This window comes from Vitis riparia, chromosome 18 (assembly GCF_004353265.1).
Source record: "Vitis riparia cultivar Riparia Gloire de Montpellier isolate 1030 chromosome 18, EGFV_Vit.rip_1.0, whole genome shotgun sequence".
NCBI lineage: Eukaryota > Viridiplantae > Streptophyta > Magnoliopsida > Vitales > Vitaceae > Vitis > Vitis riparia.
Window position 1 is genome coordinate 30,882,625 of NC_048448.1, and position 14,584 is coordinate 30,897,208.

Genomic DNA, 14,584 nt, shown 5'->3' on the forward strand with positions numbered 1-14,584 from the left:
CTATTATTATGGGCACGTAGCTACTATTGGCATGATCTGTGCATGTGCAGTGATGCGTTCGGTGTGTCCATGTGCACAGTATTCTTTTACTCTCTCTTGTGTTTCTCAATGTCCCTTTTTTCTTTTGGACTTATTCTTTTGTACTTATTGCTTTTGTCTAAGACTAAAAACTTTATGCTGTGGAAAAAGAGAATATCATTTCCTCCATGATAATGAAACTTTGGAATTAATTTATTTTTTTTCAGAGTAGTTTGCTTGTCACGCCATATATATCTTGGTTTAGTTTAGCCTTAATCTATAGGTGCATTTTAGCTACCAATCTTCCAACCATTCTTCTTCCAATTTTGCAATGGCATGGTCTCCAACCAATCTCTCGGCATCTTCTTCTTCGTCTTCTTCCTCCCATCAATGGAAGTATGATGTCTTTCTTAGTTTCAGAGGTGAAGACACCCGCAAAAGCTTTACCGACCATCTTCACCGGGAGCTCTGTCGAAAATGGATCAAGACTTTCAGAGATGACCAACTCAGGAGAGGCGAACAGATATCTCCAGCACTTCTCAAGGCAATCGAAGAGTCAAGGTTTTCCATCATCATTTTCTCAAAAAACTATGCTTCTTCAAGTTGGTGTTTGGATGAACTCACAAAGATTCTTGACTGCGTCGAAGTGATGGGACATACAGCTATACCGGTTTTTTATAACGTGGATCCCTCTCATGTAAGAAAACAAACCGAGAGTTTTGCAGAAGCATTTGCCAAACATGACCATATTTACGGGGACAAGTCGGAGAAAGTGCTCAAGTGGAGAAAAGCTTTAACTGTGGCATCCGGACTGTCTGGGTATGATTCACGAGATAGGTAATTCTACAAACTGCATTTCTTTTGTTTCTACTTGGGTCTTCTTTTCGTTTCTTTCTTTGCTTCTTTTCCTCCTAAGCTCTGCTTAAATCTCATACTGGAAATTGAAATATGTACCAGTCAAATGTTGGTTGCCGGTATATATATAAGGCTAGAATAAAGATTTTGTAAATTTTCATTTCAACAAACTAGGGTGTAGAGATTGATCCAAGAAGATGGATCTAAACTATATATTAAGCTGAGGTGTATTTTACCACATATCAAAGAGGATGGGTGCTCCATGATCTCAGAAATGACATGGAGCATAAATGATCAATGAGTTTTTGCAGGCTCCTAATTAGTAACCTAGGCCAGACTCCCAACAAATCTTATGTTTTCTCTTCATTACAATCTAATTGTAATCTTCAGCATAATGCTTGAAAATTCCTTCATTCCCCATTGGATCAGTGCTTTTCAAGCCTTTCTGAACGCCCACTGGGATATACCTTCTGTTCAAGATTCAAAATCCCGTCTCAGCCGAGTTGTATCCGCCTCATCCATGTCCGATACTGAAAACCAAGTTCGGTGTTTTGTTGAATCACCAAACGGATCAGCCAACTAGGAAAATGAACCTATGGTTTCGGGATGATTCAATGGCTCCGAGATGTTGCAGAGACTAGTGCTGAAGTTGGGCGATGGCAGTGATGCCTGCAAACCCTCTCCTTGCATGCCTTTAGCGATTTGTGCTATATAAGAATGAAAGAAAAGAAATGGAGATCGGAGAGGAGAAAAGTATGAAAATGGAGATGTTTGGAAGGAGAGAGGAGTAGCATGCCGGATCTTCTCTGCTACTGCAACTTCATCCATGGCATCTCACGAAGTGGAAGTGGGTATTCATGGGTAATGGCTAATTGCAATTTGAAGGGATGGCTGCTTAATGGGTAGTTTGTGGAACCATGGGGGAGTGCCTAACCTCATTTCTAAGATGTTGTTATCCAGACTGCTCAATTGGGAGAGTGCCTCATGACTCTCCTTTTATTGGCCACCATGTGTTCCCACCGACGGATTAACAACTCGACCAATTTTAACTTCATCTTGTTAAGTTATATTTACTCTCCCATCTTTTTTCAGTTGTGAATTAGAACAAATCTCAGTATACTGCTCTAATTCTTCTATTTTTTATTTGTTTACTTAGGGCTTTCAAAAAATATGACCATGTGATTGTTCTCAATTTGAATTTTGCAGACATGAAACTGAGGTTATCGATGAGGTCGTTACCATGATTTTTAATAAATTGATTGATGCATCCTCAAGCAACATGGAGGGTCTTGTTGGGATGGGTTCTCGCTTACAGGACATGGCTCAATTATTAGATATTGGGTCAGTTGATGTTCGAATGGTAGGAATTTGGGGCATGGCTGGCATTGGTAAGAGTACTATTGCTTATCAAGTGTATAACAAAATCTATGCTCAATTTGATGAAGGTTATTGCTTTCTTCCAAATGTTAGAGAAGAATCTCAGAGGCATGGTCTAGCTTATTTACAAGAAGAACTCCTTTCACAAATTTCAGGTGGAAATCTAAATAAAGGAAATTTCAACAGGGGGATCAATTTTATAAAAGAAAGGCTTCACTCTAGGAAGGTCTTTATTGTTCTTGACGATGTGGATATGTATGAGCAGTTGGAGGTTTTAGCAGGAAATCATGACTGGTTTGGTGCAGGAAGTCGAATTATCATAACAACCAAAGATAAAACTTTGCTAAATATGCATGGAGTGGATGCAATTTACAATGTTGAGGGATTAAAATACAATGAAGCTCTTAAGCTCTTTTGTTGGTGTGCCTTTAAACATGACCTTCCTACAGCAGATTACATGCAGCTATGCAAGAACTTTGTAAAATATATTGAAGGCCTTCCATTAGCCATTAAAGTGTTAGGTTCTTTTGTAAAAAACAAAACCATAGATGAATGGAAGAGTGCATTGGATAAACTCAAAAGAATTCCACACAAAGATGTTCAGAAGGTGCTAAGAATAAGTTTTGATGGGTTAGACGATAATCAGAAGGATATATTTTTAGATATTGCATGCTTCTTTAAAGGGCAAGACAAAGATTTTGTTGCAAAAATACTAGAAAGTTGTGATTTCTTTCCAGCTAATGACATAAGGGTTCTTGAAGAAAATTCTCTTATTCTTGTCTCAAATAATGAGTTATGTATGCATGATTTATTACAAGAAATGGGCTGGGAAATTGTTCGGCAAGAAAATGTTAAATACCCTGGCAAACGTAGCAGGTTGTGGTTTCATGATGAAGTAAATCATGTGCTAACAACAAATACGGTAAGACCTAAATACCATTTTACTTGCAGTTCAACAGTTTCTACCATAAAAGATGCATTATATTGTTTTCAAACTTCATTCCTCCAACCGCCCTTAAAAAAGTACGAAAGAAAAAGGGTAGTTTGTTGTTTTCAGGATTTTCTTTCTTTTTAACTACTGTTTTTTCTTTTTGGTTAATTTTAGGGGACTGAAGCAGTTGAAGGCATAGTCCTCGATTTGTCTGCTTCGAAAGAGTTACACTTCAGTGCTGGTGCCTTTACAGAGATGAACAGATTAAGAGTGCTCAGATTCTATAATGTGAAAATGAATGGAAGCTTGGAATATTTATCTGAAAAAGAGTTATTTGATACTACTTATCATCCTTGGAGATGGAGAGCCCATGAAATGCAAAGAGCTGATGAGATGCAAACTGATTGTAAATTGCATTTATCTGGAGATTTAAAATTTCTATCCAACAACTTAAGATCTCTCTATTGGCATGAATACCCTTTGAAGTCCCTTCCATCAAATTTTCATCCAAAGAAGCTTGTTGAGCTAAATATGTGCTCTAGTCGGCTTGAACAACTATGGAAAGGAGACAAGGTAGGATTGCTCTATACATGCATTTTTTTTTTCTTTAAATCAATGAATGATAAAATTTATTAAAGTGCCGTTCTTTTTTTCCCCTGATTTTTATTGACAGTCATTTGAGAAGTTGAAGTTCATCAAACTTAGCCACTCTCAATATCTAACCAGAACCCCAGACTTCTCTGGAGCCCCAAACCTTGAGAGGCTAATTCTTGAAGGTTGTACAAGTATGGTCAAGGTTCACCCATCCATTGGAGCTCTCCAGAAGCTTATTTTCCTGAATTTAAAAGGCTGCAAGAACCTCAAGAGTTTTGCAAGCAGCATCCATATGAATTCTCTTCAAATTCTTACTCTCTCTGGCTGCTCAAAACTCAAGAAGTTTCCAGAGATGCTGGAAAATATGAAGAGTTTGAGACAGCTTTTGCTTGATGAGACTGCCCTACGAGAACTACCTTCATCGATTGGACGCCTAAATGGGCTTGTTTTGTTGAATTTGACGAATTGTAAAAAACTTGTGAGTATTCCACAAAGCCTTTGCAAGCTGACGTCTCTTCAGATTCTTACTCTGGCTGGTTGCTCAGAACTGAAGAAGTTGCCAGATGAGTTGGGTAGCCTACAATGTTTAGTAAATCTGAATGCAGATGGAAGTGGTATACAAGAGGTTCCACCCTCTATTACTCTTTTGACAAACCTTCAGGTATTATCATTGGCAGGATGTAAGAAAAGGAATGTGGTTTTCTCTTTATGGTCATCACCAACAGGATGTTTGCAACTGCGTTCTTTGTTGAATTTATCCTCCGTGAAAACTTTGACGTTAAGTGACTGCAACCTATCGGAAGGAGCACTGCCCAGTGATCTTAGCTCCCTATCGTCGTTGGAAAGTTTAGATCTGAGCAAAAACAATTTCATTACCATACCTGCCAGCCTCAATAGACTTTCTCAGCTCTTGTACCTCTCCCTGTCGCACTGCAAGAGTCTTCAATCAGTGCCAGAGCTTCCATCAACCATTCAAAAAGTATATGCCGATCATTGCCCTTCCCTGGAAACCTTTTCATTAAGTGCATGTGCATCCAGGAAGTTGAACCAATTGAACTTCACATTTTCTGATTGCTTCCGACTAGTGGAGAATGAGCACAGCGACACTGTGGGAGCTATACTACAGGGGATTCAGCTTGCTTCATCAATACCGAAATTTGTGGATGCAAATAAGGTTTCTCTCTTTCTCACTGAGTGAATATTTGTTTGCGTAGGCTAAGTATTCTTGAAACATAATTTAATATCGTTTTAATCAATTGAGGGAATCCCACAAAATAATCTTTGTATACTAATCGAAGAATGTTTCTTTACATTTTCATGATGCAGGGTTCCCCTGTTCCATATAATGACTTCCATGTTATTGTTCCTGGAAGTAGCATTCCAGAGTGGTTCATCCATCAGAATATGGGGTCTTCAGTAACTGTAGAGCTGCCTCCACATTGGTACAATGCCAAGTTGATGGGATTGGCTGTTTGTGCTGTTTTCCACGCAGACCCCATTGATTGGGGTTATTTACAATATTCTATGTATCGTGGAGAGCACAAATATGATTCATACATGCTTCGAACGTGGAGTCCAATGGAAGGTGACCACGTGTGGTTTGGGTATCAATCACTTGTTGGACTGGAGGATGACCGCATGTGGTTCGGGGAGCGGAGCGGCACTGTGAAGATTTTGTTTTCTGGACATTGCATAAAGTCGTGTTTAGTATGTGTGCAGCCTGAAGTAGTGGTGAAAAAGTGTGGGGTTCGTCTAGCATATGAGCAAGGGGATAAAGATGGAGAGTGCAGCTTTCCTTATGGCACCATTTGGCCTGGAGAAGGGCATGAATCTGAAAATCCTCTGCCCATAACCAAACACCCAGTCAGGGTTCAAAATATCGGCCGAGTCCGGTACGACTCGGCCGAGTCGTATCCGCCTCGACGCCGATCGCGACGAGTCCGATACCAGATACGACTCGGAAAAAAAAAAAAAAACAATCAACAGATTCTGAAACCCATCACAAGAATCAACATTTTTAGAGAAATCAGGAGTGAAGATTTTCATCTTTGGTGCGCTGCTGGTGCCGCAACGGTGACTGAACGCCGGCTAAACAACCCTCCTTCCGAGTTTGGGAGCAGAGAAGAGCTTTGTGCAGTGAAGAAAATAGGATTTGACGGCACCACCGGCAGAACCAACGTCGTGAGCGTCCACGGTGGAGGGCAAGATAGGAGAAGAGAGAGGTGGCTATGGCGGTTTCACTCTCTGCAGATCGCACTCTCTGCTTTCAGTGGAGGGAAGATAGGAGAAGATTGGTCTTTGATCCTATGTGGCTCAGCACCATGACATATTTTTACGGGTTCAGCCCACCAGATTAGGCCCAGCCCAAGTTCAATTCATAAAAGCCTGTGGTCCATGTATTTCTGTATAAAAAAATAAATAAATAAAAATTTGGTGTTTTAAGCTTATGGAAAAAAAATGATTTCTTCAAAAATATATTAAGAAAAATAAAATTTTCATGCATGATTTTTTATAAAAATATATATATAAAAAAATCAAATATAATTAAAATTAATTATATATAAAAAAATTAAATTAAAATTTGTTTAAAGAATCATATAAGAATAATGTATTAATATTACCTCAGGAGGAGGTTAATAATTTAAGTAATTGCTTAAAATAATAATTATGTTGATGTATTAATCTAAATTGATAAAAAAAATTTTATTTATGCACCCCGTCTATAGATCTTACCTCTAAAGATCATATTGATTATAGTTGACTTCAAGTTGATTTTGAGACCGATATATTTATTTTTATTAGCATTATTATAAATAACTTTGAGCAAATACTTTTATAACTATTTAAATAATGTTAAATGTAATACAATTTTATTTTATTAATTTTTTGAGTTTATTTAATTGTATATATTTTTCTGATGATTTACATAATATTTTTATAATTTTTTTAATTTTCTAATTAGCTTATTTTACGTATCGCCCGATACCAAACCGATACACCGAGACCGATACGCCTCGGGACCCTCCGAGTCAATGACCGATACCGCGACATTGAACCATGCACCCAGTACATCACTTGTGCTAACGCAGTAAGCTTCTTGCAAACTTTTTCATTCCTTCAAGCATATTTTGCTGACGTATTATGATACTTATTTGTTGATAATTAAATATCATTGATAAAGTTCTTCAATTAAAGATCTTTTTCCTTAATCAATAATTCGAATGTTACAAATTTGTTAATCAATTTTCAAAACTACTGCTAAATATTGTGTTTTTAATTAAATAAATTTTTTAATGGAAACTAGTCTAGAAAATATATATATATATATATATATATATATATTTTATATTAGAAAAAGCCTTTAGTGACCAAAACAAGAATTCATTTTAAGTTCAATCATTTCATTTCAATTTAGTGAAAAATGCTTCAATTTTTGTCAGATTTCAATGAAAGGTTTGAAGGTGGTTCTCCTTGAAGAAGCTTGTTGGAGCTTTTGATATACCACCCTTACACAGCTGATCTCTAACACATAATTGTCTCACTCAAATAAGTGATATAGAAAAGATATTTTAACACTTAGAAAATTGACTTTCAGCGATCAAATATTTTGTCATTGAAAGTCTAAATTTCGTCTATAAAAATATTCCCCAATGAAAATTCTTTGAAAATAGAGCTAGGCATATAGTACTTGCAATATATTATATCATATAATATTTAACTTATACTTATTTATTTATTAATAATATATGATATCTTTGTACACATAAATAATATTTTGAATTTTATGTAGGTAGAATGCCTTTATAGACACTAGACAAATTATTTGAGAAATTTAATTCTGACCAATTATTTAAAAACCAAGTAATAATTAAAAAAATCTATTAATTTAAACTAGGTAACTAAATGTTAGTATAAATTTACTTTTTGAGTGGATAAGATAGGATTTTGAATGAGAACAAATTAGAGTACTATAACTTATTCAAAGCTAACATGAATTTAATACTACATTGGATTTGTATGGATAACTTTTACCTAATATAATAAAAATCATTTAGTAGTATTTATGTATGTATAGCACCATATAATAATATTAAAATTTAAATAAATTTATATCATAGGATGTAATCTTATATATCTTGGATTATCTATTGTTATTATTTATATATATAAAAATATAAATGACATATTACACTATAAATATTAATTGCTTAAATAATTTACATTTTTGTTATTTCATAACAATACTATTATTACATAATAGAACATTTAAATTTAAATAAACCTACATTCTACTATTTAATTTTATGTATCCTTAATTTATAAAAATAAAATATTATAGTATAAATATTAAGTGTCAACAAATATATATTATTGACAGAGTTATTAATAAATATCTGACGAGAGTTCTTAGATGTCAAATCTTTAGGGAAATTGATGACACTTTGGAGTTGTTTTCTTGTACTTTGATAAGAGTTTAATGCATTGGTGGAGTGTAAATGTTCATTCAGAAAGAATGATTAGTCTTTAGGTATTTTGATGTTGTGTTCAAGTAAGTGCCTTCTTTTTTTAGTGTATTTGGGATATGGCTAGATAGAAGAAAATGATGTCAATGATAGAAAAGCACGCTGTACTATAACTCAATTGAGTAAGCATAGAAGGCAATCAGTGGAGCAGTTTCATAAGGCCTTACCTATCAAGCATCATTGTAATTGATTGCGCACCCCTTAACTTAGACATGATTTGTGGAATGCAGTTTGTTTGCTTCCTAGGGTGTAGTCTTAGGTTTTGTGGCATTATGAGGCTTGTTCCAATGTGAACCTATGTAATGTCATGTGTTAAGGTACTAGACCTGGTTCAAAGGATTCCTATTCTAAGAATAATATCCCAAGTAAATCTTTAGTATGTAATTGTACACATAATTATAGCTCCTAAAAGTTTCCTTTTTTCCTTTCTACCATAGGATTTTGGATGTAGGAGGCTCAACTATTACAAGTTGTCTTGATAGTTTAAAAGCGAAATATGTCGGTTAGCAGTATGATTCATCTAACATTTTTAGAAATTATGCATCCATGCACATATATTTATATATTATTACAAATTTTTATCAGAATGTTAATTAGAGCTCATTTCAAATGACAAATGACTTTAAAAATTGTATCTGTTTTTTTGATAGGGTATACCAAATGTTATTTCAATGGGATGTTGAGTTGGATTAATGTTTTGACATGTGTTTATACTTGGGTTTATTAACACAAATATGGCTTTGAAATGTACCATGGTTTAACTCAATATTGATTTCTACTGGAGTGCTGATGATTCCAAGTTGACCAATTCATTTACTTCTATGTCTAGATACTAATTTTCTGATGTTAAGTTGATGACACTGGTGTATGTAGATTATTATATAATGTGGGGTTTCGGTTTCACAATGCATGTTATATGTCTTTTAGGCTCGACCATCGTTGGCACACTCCTTAATCACACTTTTATATCATGACTTATATGTAGATTGTATAATGGTCATAATATTTATGAAATTGACGTCACATTTTTTTCTTCTTCTAATTGTCATTAGATTTTAAGGGGTTACCACAAAATCGTTTTGAGTTATAGTTATGTATCTTGTTCAGATGTGTTCTAATAGGCAATTTCCATGGACTCATCATAATAATTGCAAAGACCTCATTGTGAAAAAAGTATTCAGAATCTTTACTATTTCTAAGGTAAAGGTTTGAAAAACAAACTTGATTAGCTTGTAGCATTGCTATAGTCATATTTTACTCTAGATAGAGATTGAAAATGTTTAGTCTGTTAGTTTTGATATAGCACCATACCCTTTTAGAATTGTTTAGAGCCTTCCATTTTGAATGCAAGTGATAAAGTCATGTTGATTTTCTTATGTATGTGTTTGGCCTTGCCTTTTGCAGGATACACACGGTCTCTTGCTCTGGTGAAAGTTTAATGAAGCAATAGATTGATTGTAATGTGTTAGTCTAAGGATTTGAACCCATTAACACTACTATCTCTTCCCATGTGAGCTTGCATTAGATATTTCTTAGTAATGAGTTAAAAGTTTTTAGAAGGTGTAGAAATCTCTTATTGAACTAATTGAAATAAGCTTCAGACTTGAAAGCATGCATTATCCTATGTTATATCATTTTAAGAGGGACTTGTTGCTTGTGGGGTCATGTTAAAGTTTTCATGTATATCATTGTTTTTTCTAATCTGTCATGTTTAAACTTGGAGAATATTTGTGTAGCTTGAAGTTTCTCACTGGCACATACAATCGCTTAACTCTAGAATTTGAAGGAAGTAAGTGTGCTTTTACTACGTCAAGAAGCTTCTTTTCACCCCCGTAGCTCACAACACACTCATGAACTTATTACAAACATGCAGAGCATACTAACTAGTGTCAAGAGATAGCAAGACTAGAAATCTTGTAATTTCTCATGGTAGTGCAAATAAGTGCTTCGGAATAATGGGGTTTGGGTGACAACGAAGATGGGATGGCCTATTACTGATGTAATTTATAAGCCCATCTCTTTAAATCCATTCAAGTTTAAAATGGTTTGGCTGAATTCCAAAGCAACTATAAGCATGTTCATATTTTAATAAAAAGCCTGTTTGCATCTAAAAATTAAACAAGCTACTCACGCAGGAGGGGCTTCAAGCAACTTTGATCATGGTTTGTAGAATGGGAACGTTAGGAGTGGCACGTGACGAGCTGGTGCTGATGAAAACTATTTACAGGTAGTGGTAGTGGCCAATGGTTTTGTGGCATTATGAGGCTTGAAAGTACTCATATTCCTAATAATAATATCCCCAGTAACTCTTTAGTACGTAATTGTTCACATTCTTATAGCTCCTAAAATGTTTCCTTTTTTCTTTATTTCTACCATTGGATTTTGGATGTAGGAAGCTCAACTATTACAAGTTGTCTGATAACTTCTTTCCACCATTGTATCTCACAACACACTCATGAACTTCTTATTGCAAACATATAGAGCATACAAACCAGTGTCAAGAGATAGCAAGACTAAAAATCTTACAATTTCTCATGGTAGTGCAAATAAATGCTTCTGAATAAAAAGGTTTGGGTGGCAGATAATCACAACGAAGATGGAATGACCTATTACTGATACAATTAATAAGCCTATTTCTTTAAATCCATTCAAGTTTAGAATGGTTTGGCTGTATTCCAAAGCAATTAAGGAAGTTTATATTTTAATAAAAAACCAATTTGCATCTAAAAGTTAAATAAGCTACCCATTCAAGAGGGGCTTAAAGCAACTATGATCATGATTTGTAGAATGGGTATGTTAGATGTGGCATGGGACAAGAGCTGGTGATGATGCTTAGGAGTTATGATTAACATAAAAACCTAAAGAAATAGTAATTTTTAATATTTTTTAAATTCTTAAAATTCTTCTAACTTGACTTCGACTTTCAATAAAATTAAATTTATCATTCTAATTTAAAATTAAAATAATACATATCGGTCAAACTTTCAAGGAAAATTATCTTAAATTCCTCAAACATATTTATATTCATTTATTAAAAAATCAAAAACTATTTTTTATTATAAAATGTTTTATTACATTTTAAATAAAAAATTAAATCATTTTGAAATTTCACCTTGAAAGTCTAAGATTTTATATAAAACATTTTATTTGAAATTTAATTTCTAAGATTTCATAAAAAAAAATATTGTGGTGATAATATTTTGTTTTTACTTGAAATATATACTTGCATTGATATTAATTTATTTAAATAATTAAAATTATCAAAAGTTATATTAATAATTTATTGTATCAAATTAATTTTAATTAAATTATATTTTGTAAATTATTATAACTTCATTAATTGTTTTAATATTTTAGTTATTTTTGAATAAATTTATCCTTTTAATATTCTTAAAATAAAATCATTAAAAATGAAACAACAATAAGGATAAATATATATATATATATATATATATATAAAATTAAAACTTAAGTGATAGACGATTTTTCAAAATATGATTAATGTGATAAATATGTAAAGTAATAAAAAATAAAAGAATTATATAAAATATAATCTCCAATTTTTTAACCGATTAATTGCCATTTTTCACTGACACATGGAGGATATTCAAGGATAAAAATATCACTAATTACAGGTATATCAGTACTTCGATTCATATTTGACAATAATATTATATGTGTCAATAAAATATAAATTTGATGAGTGTACATTGATTATTAAATTACATAAAATATTATTCGATAATAATATTGTGATATTTGATTATAATATGTCTAATTTTAAAATATATTTAATATTTAAATTATAATATATTTAATTCAATTATATTAAATGATATAAAATAAATGATGATAAATATATAATTTTTTAATATTTAATTAATATATTAATGATATTAAAAACACTATAAAAAAAATCATTATGATAATTTTTATATTTTTACTAATAAATAAAATAAAATATTTTCATTTAATTATAAAATAATTAATTTTTAAAAAAAATATTATTTTAATATTTTGTTTATATGATAACGTTGAATATATATGTATTGGTGCATAACATATGTCAAGGGGCAAACTTGCCTTTGGTGCATGCATTATACGTCAAGGGGCAAAATTATTATAGAATTTTCGTTGTTGACGTCAACTAATGCATCGGCAATAAAGGCTACACGTACAGTGGGACAAGCCATGCTCAGTTCATTAATAAATGTTTCAATTGAATGATTGTGTCTTCACACAAGACTTCAGTCTTCTTGATTTGCATTTACATGGCTAACCTTCTAAGGCTATGTTTGTTCCGGAAGTTAAGGAAAAAAAAAAAAAAACGTTAAAAAAATAATTTTTTTCATATTTGATTTCAACATAAAAAAAGAAAAAAAAATCAAATATAATTAAAATTAAATAGAAATTGATATCTTTTTAAGTTATTTAATTTTTAAATAGAAGAGAAAAAATATGTCAAATGAGTTTCAAATAATATATAAAATAATTTATTAAATTTAAATCTATTTTTTATTTTTCTTCTTTTTTTTTTCCTTTTTTTTTCCTTAATAGGAAATCAAATATAGCCTAAAAGAAATCAATAAAATCAAAATTCGGCTTTAAAAATTAGAGGACTACCTATCTATGAAGGTAGTTTCCAATCAATCAAGAACCAACTTTCAATTAAATTTCCTTAACACCAAAAAACTATTGAAAATAGTAATAACATCATCTTCATATGTAAGATTATTACATGCAATATGTATTCGATCCAAGTATATGAACATTTGCAACATGAATCAAATCTGAAAAAGACTTAAAATCGTCTACTTACCTCTAGCCATTGTTTTGACTTATTGTAATCGGTGCAAGCCTTGATTTCCAAACTTTGATATCTCCTTTTAGATGGTGTATTTCTAAAGATAAAAAACACCAGTGAGATGAGTTCGGGACCATGAGAGATCTATATATCTATGGCTTCCCATCATACCACGTTGCTTTTGATTTGCCACACTATGAGCGGTGTGGACCCTCACCTGATCCACCGAACCGACGCGACTCACTTTTAAAAGAAAAGAAAGAAATAAAAAAGTTTTGTTTTCCAGTTTTGAAAAACCCGCCCCCAGTGAGGAACGATGTTGTATGGAGTTGCCACTTACTTTTTATTTTTATTTTTAAAATGGGGAAAATTAAGTAAGAACAAAAACCCCTAATGACCCCAGTATGGAAAAAACGGTTTGCGAAAATTAGATTCTGGGTCCAGGGATTAGGTTACCCATTGGGAAGGTACCTCATGTGAGGTAGCACCCCTCTAGGCCCGGAACTCGGTCTCTACTAATGAATTGGGTATGTGGAGCATATGGGTCAAAGATCAAATGAAACCTTAAGCCAAATAGATGTCATGAATCACACAATCCTAGTTGGTATTTGGCATGCATATGAATTCAACCAACCAAAATAATGAATGCGTACCTGTGGTCCCTAGCCAAGCGCTGCATAAAAGGTCGATAAACACCTAACAAACATTCAAGATTAAGCACCATGCATGCATATGATTCAACAATCAAAACCAACGATGCGTACCTGTAGTCCCTAGCCATGTGCTACAGCAGAGGGTGAGTCAGCCACGCAACATGTATTCAGAATCAAGCATCAAAGTTTGTGCCAAAAAGGAAGAAAGCTGGTTGAAATGAGGTAAGGGACTCCCCAATTGTCATACAAATCAAACTAGACTCATCTAGACCACACCATCCATAACTTCAAAATTGGCCCACACTAACTGAAATTAAACCCGGACTTAAACCTTCAAGATGGCTCACAAGTGCCCCATTGCAAATGGATACGGGCTCGAAAAATGCCAAAATCGAGGGCTACCCAAAGTCCTCTTGCAGAACAGGTTGAACCAGTTCTCAACTGGTACAACCTGTTGAGAAAAATTCCCAAATTTTTTTTAGAAGACTCCTAAATGAGTAAGGAATCAAACAAAAGCAACGGCACTCAATTCTGAGCCCGGACGAGTGAGAACTAAACAAAGAAAGATCAAGTATTCCTCATGACCGACAGAGTCAGCCAGCCATAGTGCTGAACCGGTTGAACCGGTTCTCAACTGGTTCATTCGGTTGATAAAAAATCCAAGATTTGGCCTGAAAGTTCCTAAATGATTAAGGAAGCAAACAAAAGAAACGGTTCTCAATTCCAAGCCCGGATGAGTGAGAACCAGACAAAGAAAGCCAGGTGTTCCTCATGGCTGACAGAGGCAACCAGCTATGGTGCTGAACCGGTTGAACCGGTTCCCAACTGG

The 14,584-nt window shown here is 33.5% G+C and overlaps 1 protein-coding gene across 3 annotated transcripts; it reads left to right on the forward strand.

Annotated features, from left to right (window-relative positions):
* Nucleotides 1-318: 318 nt before the first annotated feature.
* LOC117906228 (TMV resistance protein N-like) lies at nucleotides 319-10,657 on the forward strand. 3 transcript variants are annotated; one of them, XM_034819203.1, is made up of 7 exons: nucleotides 319-855; nucleotides 2,080-3,172; nucleotides 3,356-3,754; nucleotides 3,855-4,949; nucleotides 5,102-5,632; nucleotides 6,836-6,863; nucleotides 9,703-10,657. In XM_034819203.1, exons 1-6 carry the CDS (start codon nucleotides 350-352, stop codon nucleotides 6,857-6,859), a joined length of 3,648 nt encoding a protein of 1,215 aa, XP_034675094.1. In that variant the 5' UTR covers nucleotides 319-349; the 3' UTR covers nucleotides 6,860-6,863; nucleotides 9,703-10,657. The 3 variants fall into 3 exon arrangements, with proteins under 3 accessions (XP_034675094.1, XP_034675093.1, XP_034675092.1); XM_034819202.1 differs by lacking the exons at nucleotides 6,836-6,863; nucleotides 9,703-10,657 and having other exon boundaries at nucleotides 2,080-2,261; nucleotides 2,406-3,172; nucleotides 5,102-6,212; XM_034819201.1 differs by lacking the exons at nucleotides 6,836-6,863; nucleotides 9,703-10,657 and having other exon boundaries at nucleotides 5,102-6,212.
* The last annotated feature ends 3,927 nt before the right edge of the window (nucleotides 10,658-14,584 follow it).

Bases quoted from the DNA above. Each gene is read 5' to 3' on its own strand.
- LOC117906228 (XM_034819201.1), top strand. From the start codon at position 350: ATGGCATGGTCTCCAACCAATCTCTCGGCATCTTCTTCTTCGTCTTCT. The intron at 3,173-3,355 runs GTAAGACCTAAA...GGTTAATTTTAG, and splicing joins ATGTGCTAACAACAAATACG to GGGACTGAAGCAGTTGAAGG. The intron at 3,755-3,854 runs GTAGGATTGCTC...TTTTATTGACAG, and splicing joins AACTATGGAAAGGAGACAAG to TCATTTGAGAAGTTGAAGTT.